The 14,274-nt window shown below is 31.5% G+C and overlaps 1 protein-coding gene across 1 annotated transcript; it reads right to left on the bottom strand.

Moving 5' to 3' along the window:
* Positions 1-1,073: 1,073 nt before the first annotated feature.
* On the bottom strand, positions 1,074-5,985 carry LOC133794865 (homeobox protein SHOOT MERISTEMLESS). Its single transcript, XM_062232294.1, has 4 exons — positions 4,786-5,985; positions 4,268-4,508; positions 1,707-1,954; positions 1,074-1,594 (listed from the first exon to the last, which is right to left on the bottom strand). The coding sequence occupies exons 1-4, from the start codon at positions 5,215-5,217 to the stop codon at positions 1,388-1,390; spliced, it is 1,128 nt and encodes a 375-aa protein (XP_062088278.1). The 5' UTR covers positions 5,218-5,985; the 3' UTR covers positions 1,074-1,387.
* Positions 5,986-14,274: the final 8,289 nt, after the last annotated feature.

The following is a 14,274-nucleotide window of genomic DNA, read 5'->3' as shown; positions in this document are numbered from 1 at the left end:
CATGTTTACATGTTTTGTAATGATTCTCATTTACTATTAATTAATAATATGAGAATTTTGTGGGATTTACTCAATTAAGGAAAAATGAATCAGAATAGTTTTTTTCCATCTTTTTGGAGAAAGACATTATCAATAAAGTTTTTTTTTTCTTTTTTAATAATTAAAAGTTAAAAAACAAATTTACCCTAAAAAAATCTATCTCATCTAACTCTAAAATAAAATAATATTTACTCTTCTTCTCCATCTTCACTGGGCCTTCTTTTAGCAAAGTTTTGTAAAAATCTACTTAACTCTTCTTTTCCATCTTCATTGTGCATTCATTTATCAAAGTTGTGTAAAAATCTACTCAACTCTTCTTTTCCATCTTCACTGTGCATTCATTTATCAAAGTTGTGTAAAAATCTACTTTTACTCCAAAGTCGTAATTTTTTACAAACATCTAAGATTTTATAAATTTTTCTCAATTTGAATGATGTATATTCTAATTTTTGATAGACTTAATATATATTATGTTTATTTATTGTATTGATTTATTTCCCTAAAACGCCATTGAATGAATGCATTTTCATTGCATGTTTTTGTTTTATTGATTATATCTTGAACTTGTGCCTAGGAATTTGTTTTATATTATCTTACAAAAATTGGCTTATGCTAGAGGAGAAGATGAAAATGTAGTTTTCGTTAAAAATATAAATATATATATTTAAGGAAATTTTTATACTATAGATGAAGATTTCTTTAAAAAAATAACTTAATAATTTTACTATTATTGTGTTCATATATATATATATATAGGGATATTAGTAAACAAGATAATGCTAATAACATTCTCATTCAATTTATTTCTTCACGACGTAAAGGAAACATGTTTTATTTTAATCAATAAAAAGGAGAAAAGAACAAGTCCCCAGTTAAACCTGGTTATATAAAGTATCAATAACTTCCTCCCGACAAAATATCTACAATAATAAAAAGAAACATCAGTAAATTAGAGAACAAATTAAAGTTAATAAAATTAGTTTTTATCAATATATATAATAATCATAAAATAAAAAACATCAGTCCATTAGAGATCACATAGAACTGTCAGCAGACTAAGATATAATGCCAATAAAAATTAGCTTTCAACTTCCTCAACGTAAACGACACATGCAGGCTTACAAAGCCTATATTTAATAATCATTCATTTGTAATATATATGCGAGGTACGTACTATTGATAACTTCATTACAAAAGACACAACAATAATAATAATAATGATAATAATAATAATTCAGTAATTAACCAAAAGGTGAGTTTTATATAAGCAAGTAAGCTTCACAAATGCATATGGGATTAATTGCGGATAGAACAAGAGTAGTTTAGGCATATAAAAACTACTACTTCTTCAGAGCAGAGAGGGAGCAATGTCCATAGGAAAAGGGTTCCCCAAAACATTGTCCATGTAAAAGTGATGAGGATGAGCTGCATCCATTACCACAAACTGCATATCTTCCGAAGGTTTCCAGTGCCTCTTCCTTTGGTTTATGAACCAATTGTTTATTTGTTTCTGATCTAGACCAGTGGACTCTGCCAGGGCCAGCTTCTGGGACTCCTGCACCAATTAATTTTATTGTGTATTAAAGTACGTAGTTATATTATTAGTAATCAACAAGGGACTTGATTTACTAAAAAATGGCATATTAGATTATATTATATATACTTACCGATGGATAAGGCCATTTGTAATGCCTGCTCCACCAGTCAAGCAGCTGTTGCCTGGCTTCTTTAGGCAGCTTCCCTTTCTTCCTTTTCTTCATGAACTCTTGTTTGAGACTGCCTAAGTATCCACTATACTTGCGTAAAAGTTGACCTTTGAGTTCTCGATCTTCTGCTTGTGGATCTATGAAGTTGTTGTTCACATCAATCTCCTCTTCCGAAGATCCATTCTGATCCATATTTCCCTCTCGACAACCTGATAAAACATAATGAGATCATCCCCACACACACACACACACACACACACACAAAAATGCATTGTTGGTATTTGTATGTTTTACCAACTTAAATTAATTTGGTACAGCTAGTACTACTAGCAACATGTGTGTGTACATGATAGTCCTAGAAATAGCAAAAATGCATGCATGCAACAATGTCAAAATAATTTCATTGAATAAATAACATTGCATTTGCACAAGGCATAATTAATTGAATGTAGTTAGTTATTAAGTTCCTTCACATTTTGTCCTCTTCTCATCATTAAGAGAATCTAACAAAATAATTAATTGACAGCTGGCATAATAAACAAGTAATTAACCAAAAGGTGAACTTTATAGCTGTCATCTTTATACATGTCAAGTGATCATCAACAGAAACTATGAGATTTGCCACTGTCGAATCAGATGTGCTTTTTTCTTCATTAATTTCTAATAATGAGAAAACAAAAACTTGTATCTACCAGATATAAAGTTTGTTTCACGTCAGTTAGTCAGTTCATATAATGCGTAATATAGTCACCACCAGCACATATTATTTTTCAAACATTTTTCATACACATAACATTACGTGGAAATCTCAAGATTAAAAAAGTAAGGAACATATATCAAATTTCAATAGTTTCTGAGAACATGCATCATATAAGTTTTTTAACAATAAATTATCCGAACTACGGATTTTCTTTACCCTCATAAACGCATATTATTTTCAAAACTTTTTAACTAAATTACAGGAAATTTATAATGAATAAACCAAAAAATATATTTTCTAATAATTAATTTTTGAAAAGTGTCTGATAGAGACAAATTAAAGCTTTGGTAGAGAGTGAATAAACTCATGTTAGAAACATAAATTTACGCATATGGATACGTGGCATTATGTGATCAAGGGAGTCATAATTTGAAACAGAAAAACCAAAACCAAAGATGCCGACAATTGTATGCAAGAGACTGTTAACAATAGAATTCAGCAAAATTCAAAACAGTGTGAAGGTTAGAATCTACATACGAAGATTATATCATGGAAGTAACGAACATATACTTACCACTTTTAAGATATCATGGTAAAAAAGAAAAAAAAAAGTGAAACGAATCAAAGAGTTCAGTACAGTAAACAAATTCTTTAGAGAAAATAAAATAAAATAGAGAAGATAACATCTTGAATACATCTTTTCCCCTACCTTGTTTCACTTTCAAAAAAGAGAAATCAAGTTAAAGTGTGTCCAATTAATATGGACTTTAGTACAAGTGATCTAACATATTTGCCTTAGTCATAGGCGTATATGCAGAGACCAAATAAACAATAATCCTATTAATTCAATCAAAAAAAGTAACATAAAGAGTTTAAAATAAAACAAATCTCATATTAGTTCTAATTAATCCATAAAATCTAACATTTGACGTATTCAATTCCACATCTTTAATAACGTAGTAGAGCACATAAGATTACTTTTATTACTATATCACAATGAAAGCATATTAGTACATAGACACTGAAAAAATATACAAGAATCAATAAATACATATATCCCAGATATAATATCCAAAGAGATACTAATGCAACAAATTATTTTGAGATGAAATTTCAAAACATGTACAAGTTAGATTCCAGGTACTTTAGTAAAAGGATAGAAATTAACAACTTGTACTATCTAAATAATGGTAGTTATAATTAGGGCTACAAAAGCATAACCTATCTTTAAAGTTTGTCCCATTGATTTTCAATGTCCAACTCCTTAACTTGTACTCGTAATGTGCCGCTTACAGTACCAAATTAAAGAATAATAATACTTAGCTTTACTCAAGCTCATGTATTCATCTGGATTAATATCTAAATACCTACAGTACCAGAGAGCTTTCAGCTTCGCATGATCATTATAACAAATTCAATGATCGATATTAATATGTAAATACCTAGCAGCATCACAAGTGCTTCGAGTTTCTACCCTCGTACTGAAATACAGATGCAAAAAGAAAGCAAGACAAGAAAACAAAACAAAACGAACCAAGCAAAACCAAAAGGGAAGAGACTAGAAATAGAAAAAAAAGAACAAGGCAGTCAAGCACCAGCTTCGCGGAACAATCTTTTCAACATATATTATTAAATTAAACCTATATATATATATGTGGTTCTTGGAAACAGACATACCTAAATGGCTACTGGCTAACCACTCAAAAATATTATTTTATATGAACCAAGTAAATATATCAAAGTCAGTCAAAAGTTGGAAATCTACCAAAAACAAAATGCTAATAATTAACCAAATCAAAGAGATGGGAAGTTATATGATCACCAGAATCCGAAGAAAGCGAAAGAGCTTTGAATTGACACTCGACCCTCTGAAGAAAAAGCATGGCTTCCTTAAAGGGTTTTGAGAGCTCTTGCTCGTACTTGGTCAACATCTCGCAGTATGCCTCCATGAACTGATCCAAAGCCGGATCTTCGCCGATGCAGCCGGTGCTCATGTGGCCCATTGCGGCTGCTGATGAGCATGCTTCTTCCAGTCTAGCAACCACCTCGGGCGGTGCTCCAACCTTTGTATATACACATATTATTGAATCTATCAGTGTGCTTGAAAGGGTTTTTAACTTCCACAAGCAGTTCCATTTTTTGTTTTTCTTTTATATTGGCATTTTGCTCCTAAAGTAATTAGTACTCAAAGGTGTGACAGCAACCAGACTCAAGAATTTTGATCATAAATGTTGATGAATTAGTAAATCTACACTTCCAAAAAGGAAAAAAGCATGCAAAAACATGGAGGACATATTAATATGTGTAATACATATATAGTTCTTCCTTCTGTTTTTTCACCTTCTGACAATTGACATAAGCAGCCAAGAGACGGGGATAGTGAGGATGAGCCATGATCTTAGCCTTGAAAGAAGAAATATTGTTGGAGTCGTTGTTGTTGTTGTTGTTCTCGGCCATGAAATAACACCCACCTGTAGGATTAGTATTGGTATTGTTGTTTTGATGTGAATCGTCGACCATAAAAGAAGATGAACCGCTACTAGTGCTATTACGGTTTCGATGATCTTGATTGTTGGGGGGTGGTAGAGGAAGAAATATTGGACTGCTTGAATTAAGATTAGGATTGATAGGATGATGATGATGATGATCACGATGATCTTGATGACCATGATGGGAAGTCATTAGAGGCATCATCATCATCATTGGACATATTCCATTACTGTTTTCTCCATAACCCATCATGCAAGAAGTGCCATTAGAACCACCTTCCATTATCTCTCTCTCTCTCTCTCTCTCTCTCTCTCTCTCTCTCTCTCTCTACTCTCTCTCTTATCCTTAAAATTTCCTAAGTTTCACTACTACTCACTTTCACACTACTAAGAGACAAGTCCTTTTTGCTCTAAAGATGCAGGGGTGAGTGAATATGATCTCCAGGGCTCTCCCGGATTTTAAGCTACACAAGTTCCAGGCTTTTTCGCAGGAAATATGCATAGACAAACATATAAACGTATCCCAAACAGTAACAGTGGTCAGTTTAGGTTAGTATTATTAAGAATTTTCTTTCTTGGGTCGACTGGTCTGGCAAAAGCCTGCCCTCTCACATACATTTTTTCCTTCGGAAAAAGCAAAAGAAAGAAAATGCTTGTCTAGTTCTAATGATAAGCTAATGGCAGAATATTTAAACTCGGTCGAAACAGAGATCAGTAGAGTATAGATGATAATAAGTAGGGCTTAAAGAAAGAAAGAAAGAAAGATACAAGGAATATATTGAGAGAGAGAGAGAGAGAGAAGAGGGGCTGTCTCGTGTGAATGTAGTAGTAAGTGGTGTGTGCAAAGCTAATTTTACCTTCCCGATGAAAACTCTCTCCCTCTTTTCTTGCACTGCAACTGAGGCACTGCCATTACTGGCAAAGAATAAGAGAGAGAGAGAGAGACGAACGATCAAATCGAGGGAAGAAGAGTCCAGGCGTCAACTGGTGGTGATGGAGAGAGAGATATAGAGAGTAGGCTAATGGTTCTTAGGGGCACGGAACCACTTCTCTTATTATTTCTCTCTACTGTGCCTTAATTTGACCCCTTTTTTTCACAATAATAAAAATATATATATAATTATTAAAAATAATTTTGTTTACTGCTAAGCTTTGATGGCAATCTGTCCACTCGTTTTTTTATTCGCACTTTTGTGTGTTGTCTTCATTCTCTCCCCCATTCCCAACCCCAGTTAATTCTGCCCCACTTTTTGTGCCTCTATCTCTCTTTCAAAAATACCGGTAGGGTTTTCTGATTTTAATCCAATTTTTTATATATATTTTTTCTTCACCTTATACATTTATAATAAATTTTATTTACATGCGAGATTTTCCTTTTGTCTGAATCTTATATTTTAAGAAGGAAAAAAAATCTGAAAGATTTAAATAAAAAAACCCTATCATCTAAAATTTATAACAACTATTTCAGAAAAATCTTATAGAAATTTTACAAAATTACTGTTTTTGCCCTTTTCTTTCTTCACACAAAATTTGTCTTAAAATTTATAGATTCAAGCCTTTGTGTTGAAAGATTTTCATTTGAGCTTCATTCAAAATTGAGTCTATTTCTTTATTATATTTATAATAGGTAGTATTTTATTTTATAATTAAATGTTTCACACTCATCTTTATAATTCTCAACTCAAACCACATTATAATCTACACTTAGCAACTTTTACACTAAATATATTATTTAGAAAGAAAAAAAGTCTCAATTTTAGAATTAGGATAGAAAAAAAAACATGATGGGAAGATTCAAATATAAGCAATTATTAATACAGATATATTTTTGGGGAATTTTATAGTGCACTCCTTAAAAATAGATATATCAGTGCAATCATTATTTTTTGGTACTATTTTTTTTTTTATGAGAGTATACATTAAAATTATTTAGAATATCATGTATAATTTTTTATAAAATTATAAATAATTTATAATATAAAAAACAAGATTCAAATATGCATACTTCTTTTGTAAAAAAAACATGCATGCTTTTTTTATAAAAAAAATATAAACATAGATGTATTTTTCTATGCCCATAAAAAAAATAATGAATATAATAAATTTTTTAATTATTTTTTTATTATAAATTATATAAAATTTTCTAAAATTTTATAAAATACTTTAAATAATTATAATGTACATTATTATATAAAAAAATTAAATTATAATTATTCAATATCAAAATCACGTAAATATATATATACTTTAATGTATACCAAAAAGATGGTAAATGCCCCATAGGTAGTTTTTTTAATAAAGAAAGGAGAGTGGATAAGAAGAAGTAAAGTGTTGTTAAGAGAAAAACAAGGGGGTAATACTTGTTTAATCTTATAAATCATCATGAACTGTTAGATTGCAATAAAAGTAGTATCCAAAAATATTCCTCAATTAGAATATAAAAAAAATAAGATAGAGAGAGTGCCTTACCATATAATTCTCCCGTATATATTCGTTGTGCGTAATAATTAGGAGGTTAGACAATTAAACATGATACTTATTTAGCCCTATGAAAATTCAACGATATACCCTTTGAAACATAAGAAAAAAGATTTTGCCCCAGAATTCCTGATTTTGCCTAATGGTTCTTTGTTCTCTCTCTTTACTTCATGGGGTAAAAATGCCAAAGTTTATACTGACAAAATCTCTTCCCAAGTAGTAGTCATAGTATAAATATCTCTTCTATATCTCATTATTAGTCACAGTCATAGCATCTAATCCGTAATTATATACCATTGAAAAAAAAAAGTAATGTTCTCAGGTTAAAAAAAAAAAAAGCTGATAAAGTTAGTGGGACAGTCCGAATGTCTCTTCCTCAATCTCTCTCTAGTCTCTATATCTATAGGCTTCATATTTTCTCTCTCCCATTAAAGGTGAAAGGCTGAAAAGCTCTTTTTCACAGAATTCACAGGAAGGAGTCCCTGGTGATAGAAATTGTGTCTATCTATACATCAATCCTACCTATACCAACGACATCATAAACCCTTATCATCTCATGTGTGTTTTCTTGTTTAATCCATAATATATGCACAGCTTTAAAGACGTTAATTAATTATTTATTAGTAACGTGTAATGATTGAGTTATAGTTTTAAAAAAAAAAGTCACATAAAAGAAAAATATTATATAATTACACTTGCAAACAGGTACACATCTAGAAAGTAAAGAAGAAACAATATGGATGTAATACTCCCTACATTAAAGGCCTAATTTATAGTGCAGTGGAGCTATGTATGTAATAAATAGTAATAAAATAGCAAAATGGGGGCACTTCTCTGCAATTGTTTTAATTTTTTTTTTTTTAAATAGCAAAATTTGCTGCTTATAAATACCATAGTAGATTTGAAGGAGGTCCTTTCTTTTGGATTATCTAACTAAAATCATCAAGTCTGAGTTTGGTTAATCGGGTGGTACATAATAAAAGATTTCAGGGAGATCGATCGATTCCGGCCAGTAATAAAAAAAAAAAGCAAATAAACAAACAAACAAGAAAGATATATATATATATATATAAACGTATATATTTTTAAATCAATCATCAATATACTGTTTCTGCTCCTCTATGTTGTCAGCCATGTAGATTATATGGACATTTGAAATACGAGATCTAATATAATATACAGCTCAAAGATTCTTGTCGTATTCTGGCACAATGCCAAATTTGTCTTGCAATGGCAAAAGAAACTGTAAACGACCGATGTCGTAAAAGATCAAAGAATATATTGTTCTTAACACGTAGAGAAATTTTGCTTTAGTAACTTCATATCAGTAAAATTCAGAACACTGGATTTCATTGAGTATTGTTCATTCCCAACAACAGAAACTAAACACGAGTAAAGCGACGTGAGTTCAGTTCTAGCTACCACTTCAAAGATCTTGTCCTAGATTTTTTTTTATGTGTGTTGTTTTGTTTCAGAATACTTTCATGAGCATATATTTCTGTCAAATTATTATGTTCAATTTAACCTAAAATTAATTATTATAACAAGTGGTTGACCAAGATACGAACACTTGACCAGTGGGTCCAAGATCTCCTGATGAGAAATTTCTACAGCTGGAGTGCAATGTGCAAATGAATAAACCCATGAAATCAGCATAATTATTAATTGTGACTTGACATTATTAATAAACAATTTTTATATATATTTTTTTACTCAAGAAAATGGAGTCGTCATTCAAACTGATTTTAAAATCCCTATAGCCTCCTTTGCAAACAATTTTGTTTTTTTTTTTTTCATTGGGTCTTGAAAATGGTACCGTATATATTTTAGCGAAATTATTAAGTTGAGGTGTGATATATAGTATACATATGGACGGATGGATGGTTAGGGTTTAGGGTTAAACAGTTATAAAGGGACTGTAGTAGCTTCAGTCAGTGATGACTAGGTTTAGGGTTTGTAAGGAAGAAGAAAAGAAAAGAGTACGCGAATCCGTCACAACAGCGTAAGAATAAGAAGCAAGCAAAGCAATTAAAGCAAAGGTGCAATTGAAAAGCATCGAGAGACGTCAGAGTGAATAATGTGGATGGAGGCTATTGGCTATCGTTAGACTACTTTAGAGGGACAAAAACGCTAGCCCTACCCTTTTCCAAGCCAAAGTTTTTTATTTTTCTTTGCCTGATTCACTTTACGTCACGTCCATCACCAGTTGCATGTATATGTCTTGAGTGTTTAGATGTTATGTGTATAATATATAATATATAATATATATATATAAGAAGATAAAATAAGATGATCATGGTAGCTACAATATTGTGTTTTGACAAAACTTTGATGATTAGTAAATATGAATTTTTATCCTCTTTATCATGGCTATATAGCGACCCTTTTTCATGTTTTTCCTTTTGTTGGAAAAGTTTAAATCTATTAATTATATAACTAGTGAGTTGTTTATGTTGTCACTTAATTTTTATAAAGTAATTAATAATACCTCTTTTGGTAATATTATTATTGCCTAGCATCAACTCATCACTTTTCGCGTTCCAAAATTAGAAAGGAGCTAGATTGATTAACTATTATATAGCACTTTTGTTTTGTTGTTTTATTAGATAATACACATACTTTTTTTCAATTAGATTATCATTAACTTTAATCGCAGTGCTCCAGACAAGATGATGAAACTATGCAAGTACAACAATATCTGCTAGATTCTCAGACTGGGCGAAGCAACAATATAGTTAAGTTTGCACGTTGCAGTAAAAGATCAAGAAAAGGGTAAGTTATTTTTTTAATATTTGACTACATTATTTTTTATTATTTATGTAATGTCACACAATGCAAGGCATACGCCTAACTATATATATCTATTTATATATGACATGAATCTCTCTTATGTTTTACTCTAACATTTACTATATAAAGAAATGACAGTTTGTATAATTGGTTGAATTGAAAGAATGAGAATGACATTGAAGCTAAGTGATATGATGGAGAATCTTTATTTTTTTTACACGTTAGGTCAATTTATATAATTTTCTATGTTCTTAACAAGTCGACATTTATAGTACCAATATGCATTGTTTATGAGTAAATATATACATAGCCGGCATTCTTGCTTTCTATGCCTTGTTGTGGCAGTGAGATGCTGTCAAAATTTGACCGGCACAATCGGATTGGCTTAATATAATAAACAGTTTAGTTATAAGGAGAGTGGTGATTAAATGATAATAACATAACCACAATCCTATCTATAATATTGAGTCAAATTGTGCAAGTGACTCGTCACTGCATCAAACAGTTATCGATCGATGAAGATTCGTACGAAATCACAGCTATTTCCTTATATTTTTCTTTTCAATCTCTTCATCAGGCTTTTTCATTTTTTTTTTGGGTTGCAAGTTCTAGCCTTAATTTGGCTTTATCTTAGCTTGTACTTTGGTCACAAGAGGAAATAAAAAAAAATGTAAAATACACTCTCTTTTGTCTTTTTTTTAATAAATAAATGACTTGTGTAATCCATTAAAGATTTTAAAATTTATTAAAATACAAAAAAATTTAATAATATTCCCATATTATGTTTGGATAAAAGAGATTATAAGAGATAGCGCAATAGAGAATTTCATTACCACTCCCCTCGATCACATTAGAAAAAGAGATTAAACCTTTGGTTTGATTGGATGGTTGGTGGAGCACTATTTATGAGTTAATTACAATGAATGGGGCACATATAGGTGTAGCTGACTAAAATGAAGTTTATTTTCTATAACAAGATGTAAATTTTCCATTATACTTTTTTTAACATGCGATATAATTTATAATATTATCATAGTGGAATATGTGTACCTATATATATATATATATATACACTTTCAATGCTCCTAGCTTTTTATTGTAATGTATATATATAAATAAAGGCTCCATATATCCAAGTCTATAGAAATTTGGAGAAATGAAATTAGGTGCATGTGAATAGAATATAAGTAAAGCTTATCTTCACTAATTGCTATGATATTAAGGTTTTTGCAGTAAAATTTACTTGCAACTTTTTTTTAACCATTTTGTTCATTTATACAGAAAATTGTTTAAGTGACAGTAAATAAGTAGCTAGGTAAATTTAGTTTTTATGATGGGTGCTCATCGATCAAAATAATTAATCAGAGAGTTAATAATATGTATACAAATTTTTTAACACAAAAGTAATAGTTAAATTCAAAATAATATTTTAATTTTATATAGAATACAACACAGCACAGCACATGTTTTAGCATGAAGGCATTAACATAGATCGGTAATATATATACATATTTAATTATATATAAAACAATATTTATTATATGAATTCAATCTCAATTTGATAACTGGCAACCTCATGCAACATATGTAGCGTCCTACTAATCTATGAGTTTACATTGTATGTTTAAAATAGTATTTAACTCGTTAAGTAAGTCATTTGGACTAAAACGTATAATTAAAATTAATTAAAAGTTAAAATGCTAAAAAATTGGTCAAAAGATTTTAAACTTTTTCATTGAAACTATCAATATTTACAAGTGATCTCATAAAGAGTTTAAACAAAATATTATTACATCATTGTTCTCAAAATGAGTCGACCTAAGCGACAAAAATGAACTTTTTGACCTAAGTCCTTCAAATAACTTGTTGACGTCGTTTTTCGTCAACTTAAATCTGAAGAGCACTAAACAAAGATTTAGAAAATAAGAGAAGAACAATAAGATTTTTACGTGGTTCAACAGTTAAAATATGCATAGTCCACGAGTCAATTTTATTGATTCGTGATACTCTCTTAAAGCTTTCTCAGAGCAATTCAACAGAGTATTCTCAGTACAATATTGTGCGTGCCTACAAATGAAAAATACCAAGCTATTTATAGGCCTGGTTAGGAGAATATAATCCACTAATTCAAGGAAGTTACATTCAATTATAGAGATTTGTAATAAATATAAATAAATACATTAAATGCATAATATCCCATGATAATTGGGATTTAATACCAGATAACAACAAATCTCTAAGGAATAGGGATCTCCTAACAGTTGTCGTGTGCCGAAAGCGTTGCTGGCCTCAAATGCAAGGCTAACGCGCTTTCGAGATCGACTAATACTTCGAGCTCGCTATTCCAGTCAGCCTCCTCCTTAGCCAATGATTTCATCAAGCTTAATCTTCGGAGACCAATATCAATATCTTCGAGCTTACAACTAAAGCTCAAATAACACCCTGTGCATCGGAGAAGATTTGTTCTTTCGGGTTTGATGCTTAAGCTCGAGCCTTTTAAACTTGTGCTCGATCGCCAATAAGAACAAGTTAGAAATCATGCAAATTTTACAAGTGTTCAACCATTGATTGTTATCTTCGAGCTTATGCTTTACGAGCCTACATTTCGAGGCTCATTTATGATGATGTCAAAATCTGGGTGTCATATTTTGCTCCCTCAAAAGTGTTGGTTCGAATCTTATGAGAAGGAAACTTTTGAACTCCGTTTTCGGGAATCGTGTCACCTACCACACTCGAGTGTGGACAATCGTCACTTGGGGATTGAATACCCAGAGTACTCGAGTACTCTATTTTTCTGCGCACGTCCCTTCCAATTCTTTTTGCCGCCATATTTCTAGAATCAAACATGATCCCTTGGATCGTCTTCTGATGCAAACCATCGACCCAAATCGATTCAACTTTTGGAATGCTGACTGGGGTATATATATACCACTTCTCCATCTTCTCCATTCCCACTTTTATTCATCAGAGAGCACGGACCAGAGAAAAAAAAAATAGAGCTTTCTTTGCATGTTCTCCAAGCCTAAAAAGCAAAACACTCTTTCAACATTTAGTTCGATGAGATCATTCCTGCAACCACTCCTTCAATCGGCAATCTCTTCATATTCTCGGTCTTCTTCGCGTAAGTACTTTGATCTTTCTTTGTTATATACACATTTTTTCCATTTTACGTGTTTCTTCTATCTATGTGGATACCTCTCGTTTTTTGCCAAATTGTTATGGCTATTTTCTTGCATTAGGCAAGTTTTTTTATTTGAATAGTTTTGGCATGCTTAGAATCACGATTTAAGCTAAAAAAAAATCTGGTAAAAATGGAGTTTTTTTGGTAAGGGAGGTTTTTTGGTCATATGTTTCGTGTAGCTTAAGAAATAGGGTTTTAGTTTAGGGTTTAAATGCACGAATCGCAAAAACATCGCCTTTTTGCGTAACTGTCAATTTTTTCCCTAGAAATCTGGTATTCTTTTAAATCGATAATAATCGCCCCACTCTCACGTGGGTTCACTCTCGATGTCCGGACTTTACAACAGTTCGAGATAGAATTCTGAGTCAATCTCGCTCTTTCGAGCCTTCAGTCTCGATTGAGGCAATCTCGTTATCTCAAGCTTTCGAGCTCGAGTTATCAAAATTTTAATCCTTTCTTATTATTTTCTATATGATGAGCCCTCACCTTTTTCTTCCTTGCTAGGTGTTGCAGTACTCTGAGAATCAGTGGGGGCCTAAGTTTGCTATCCCTTACCACCCATCAACTCCAAGTCCTGAATCGCCTTTCACTCGAAACCAGTGATTGATCCACGAGCACAAAGAGCGGTGTGAGCAAGAAGTTATACGAGACCATTTTCAACGTCAGATCGACGAGGTCGAAGAGAGAAAAAGGAAGAGACTCTGAGTGGCAGCTTTCCTTACCCAAACCCTGAGATCAGGCCTATCCCACTAGATCCTAAACTTAAAGTCACTGTAGCCTTTCCACCTGGTGAGCTCGTATTCAACTTAATGGACGGTCCTTCTAACGAACCACTTAAAGTTCCCAAACCACTTTCCATCCTGGTCTCAGAGAGTTCTTTCTTCGAGGTTA

The sequence above is a fragment of the Humulus lupulus genome, chromosome 8, assembly GCF_963169125.1.
Source record: "Humulus lupulus chromosome 8, drHumLupu1.1, whole genome shotgun sequence".
NCBI lineage: Eukaryota > Viridiplantae > Streptophyta > Magnoliopsida > Rosales > Cannabaceae > Humulus > Humulus lupulus.
Note: the sequence above shows the minus strand (reverse complement) of the source record. Positions and strands in the feature narration are given on the sequence as shown.

What these genes read in the sequence shown, in the direction of transcription:
- LOC133794865 (XM_062232294.1), bottom strand. Translation starts at nt 5,217, where the DNA reads ATGGAAGGTGGTTCTAATGGCACTTCTTGCATGATGGGTTATGGAGAA. An exon ending in CTTATGTCAATTGTCAGAAG is followed by an intron (nt 4,509 to 4,785) that starts GTGAAAAAACAG and finishes GTATATACAAAG; the next exon opens with GTTGGAGCACCGCCCGAGGT. An exon ending in TTCGCTTTCTTCGGATTCTG is followed by an intron (nt 1,955 to 4,267) that starts GTGATCATATAA and finishes ATGTTTTATCAG; the next exon opens with GTTGTCGAGAGGGAAATATG.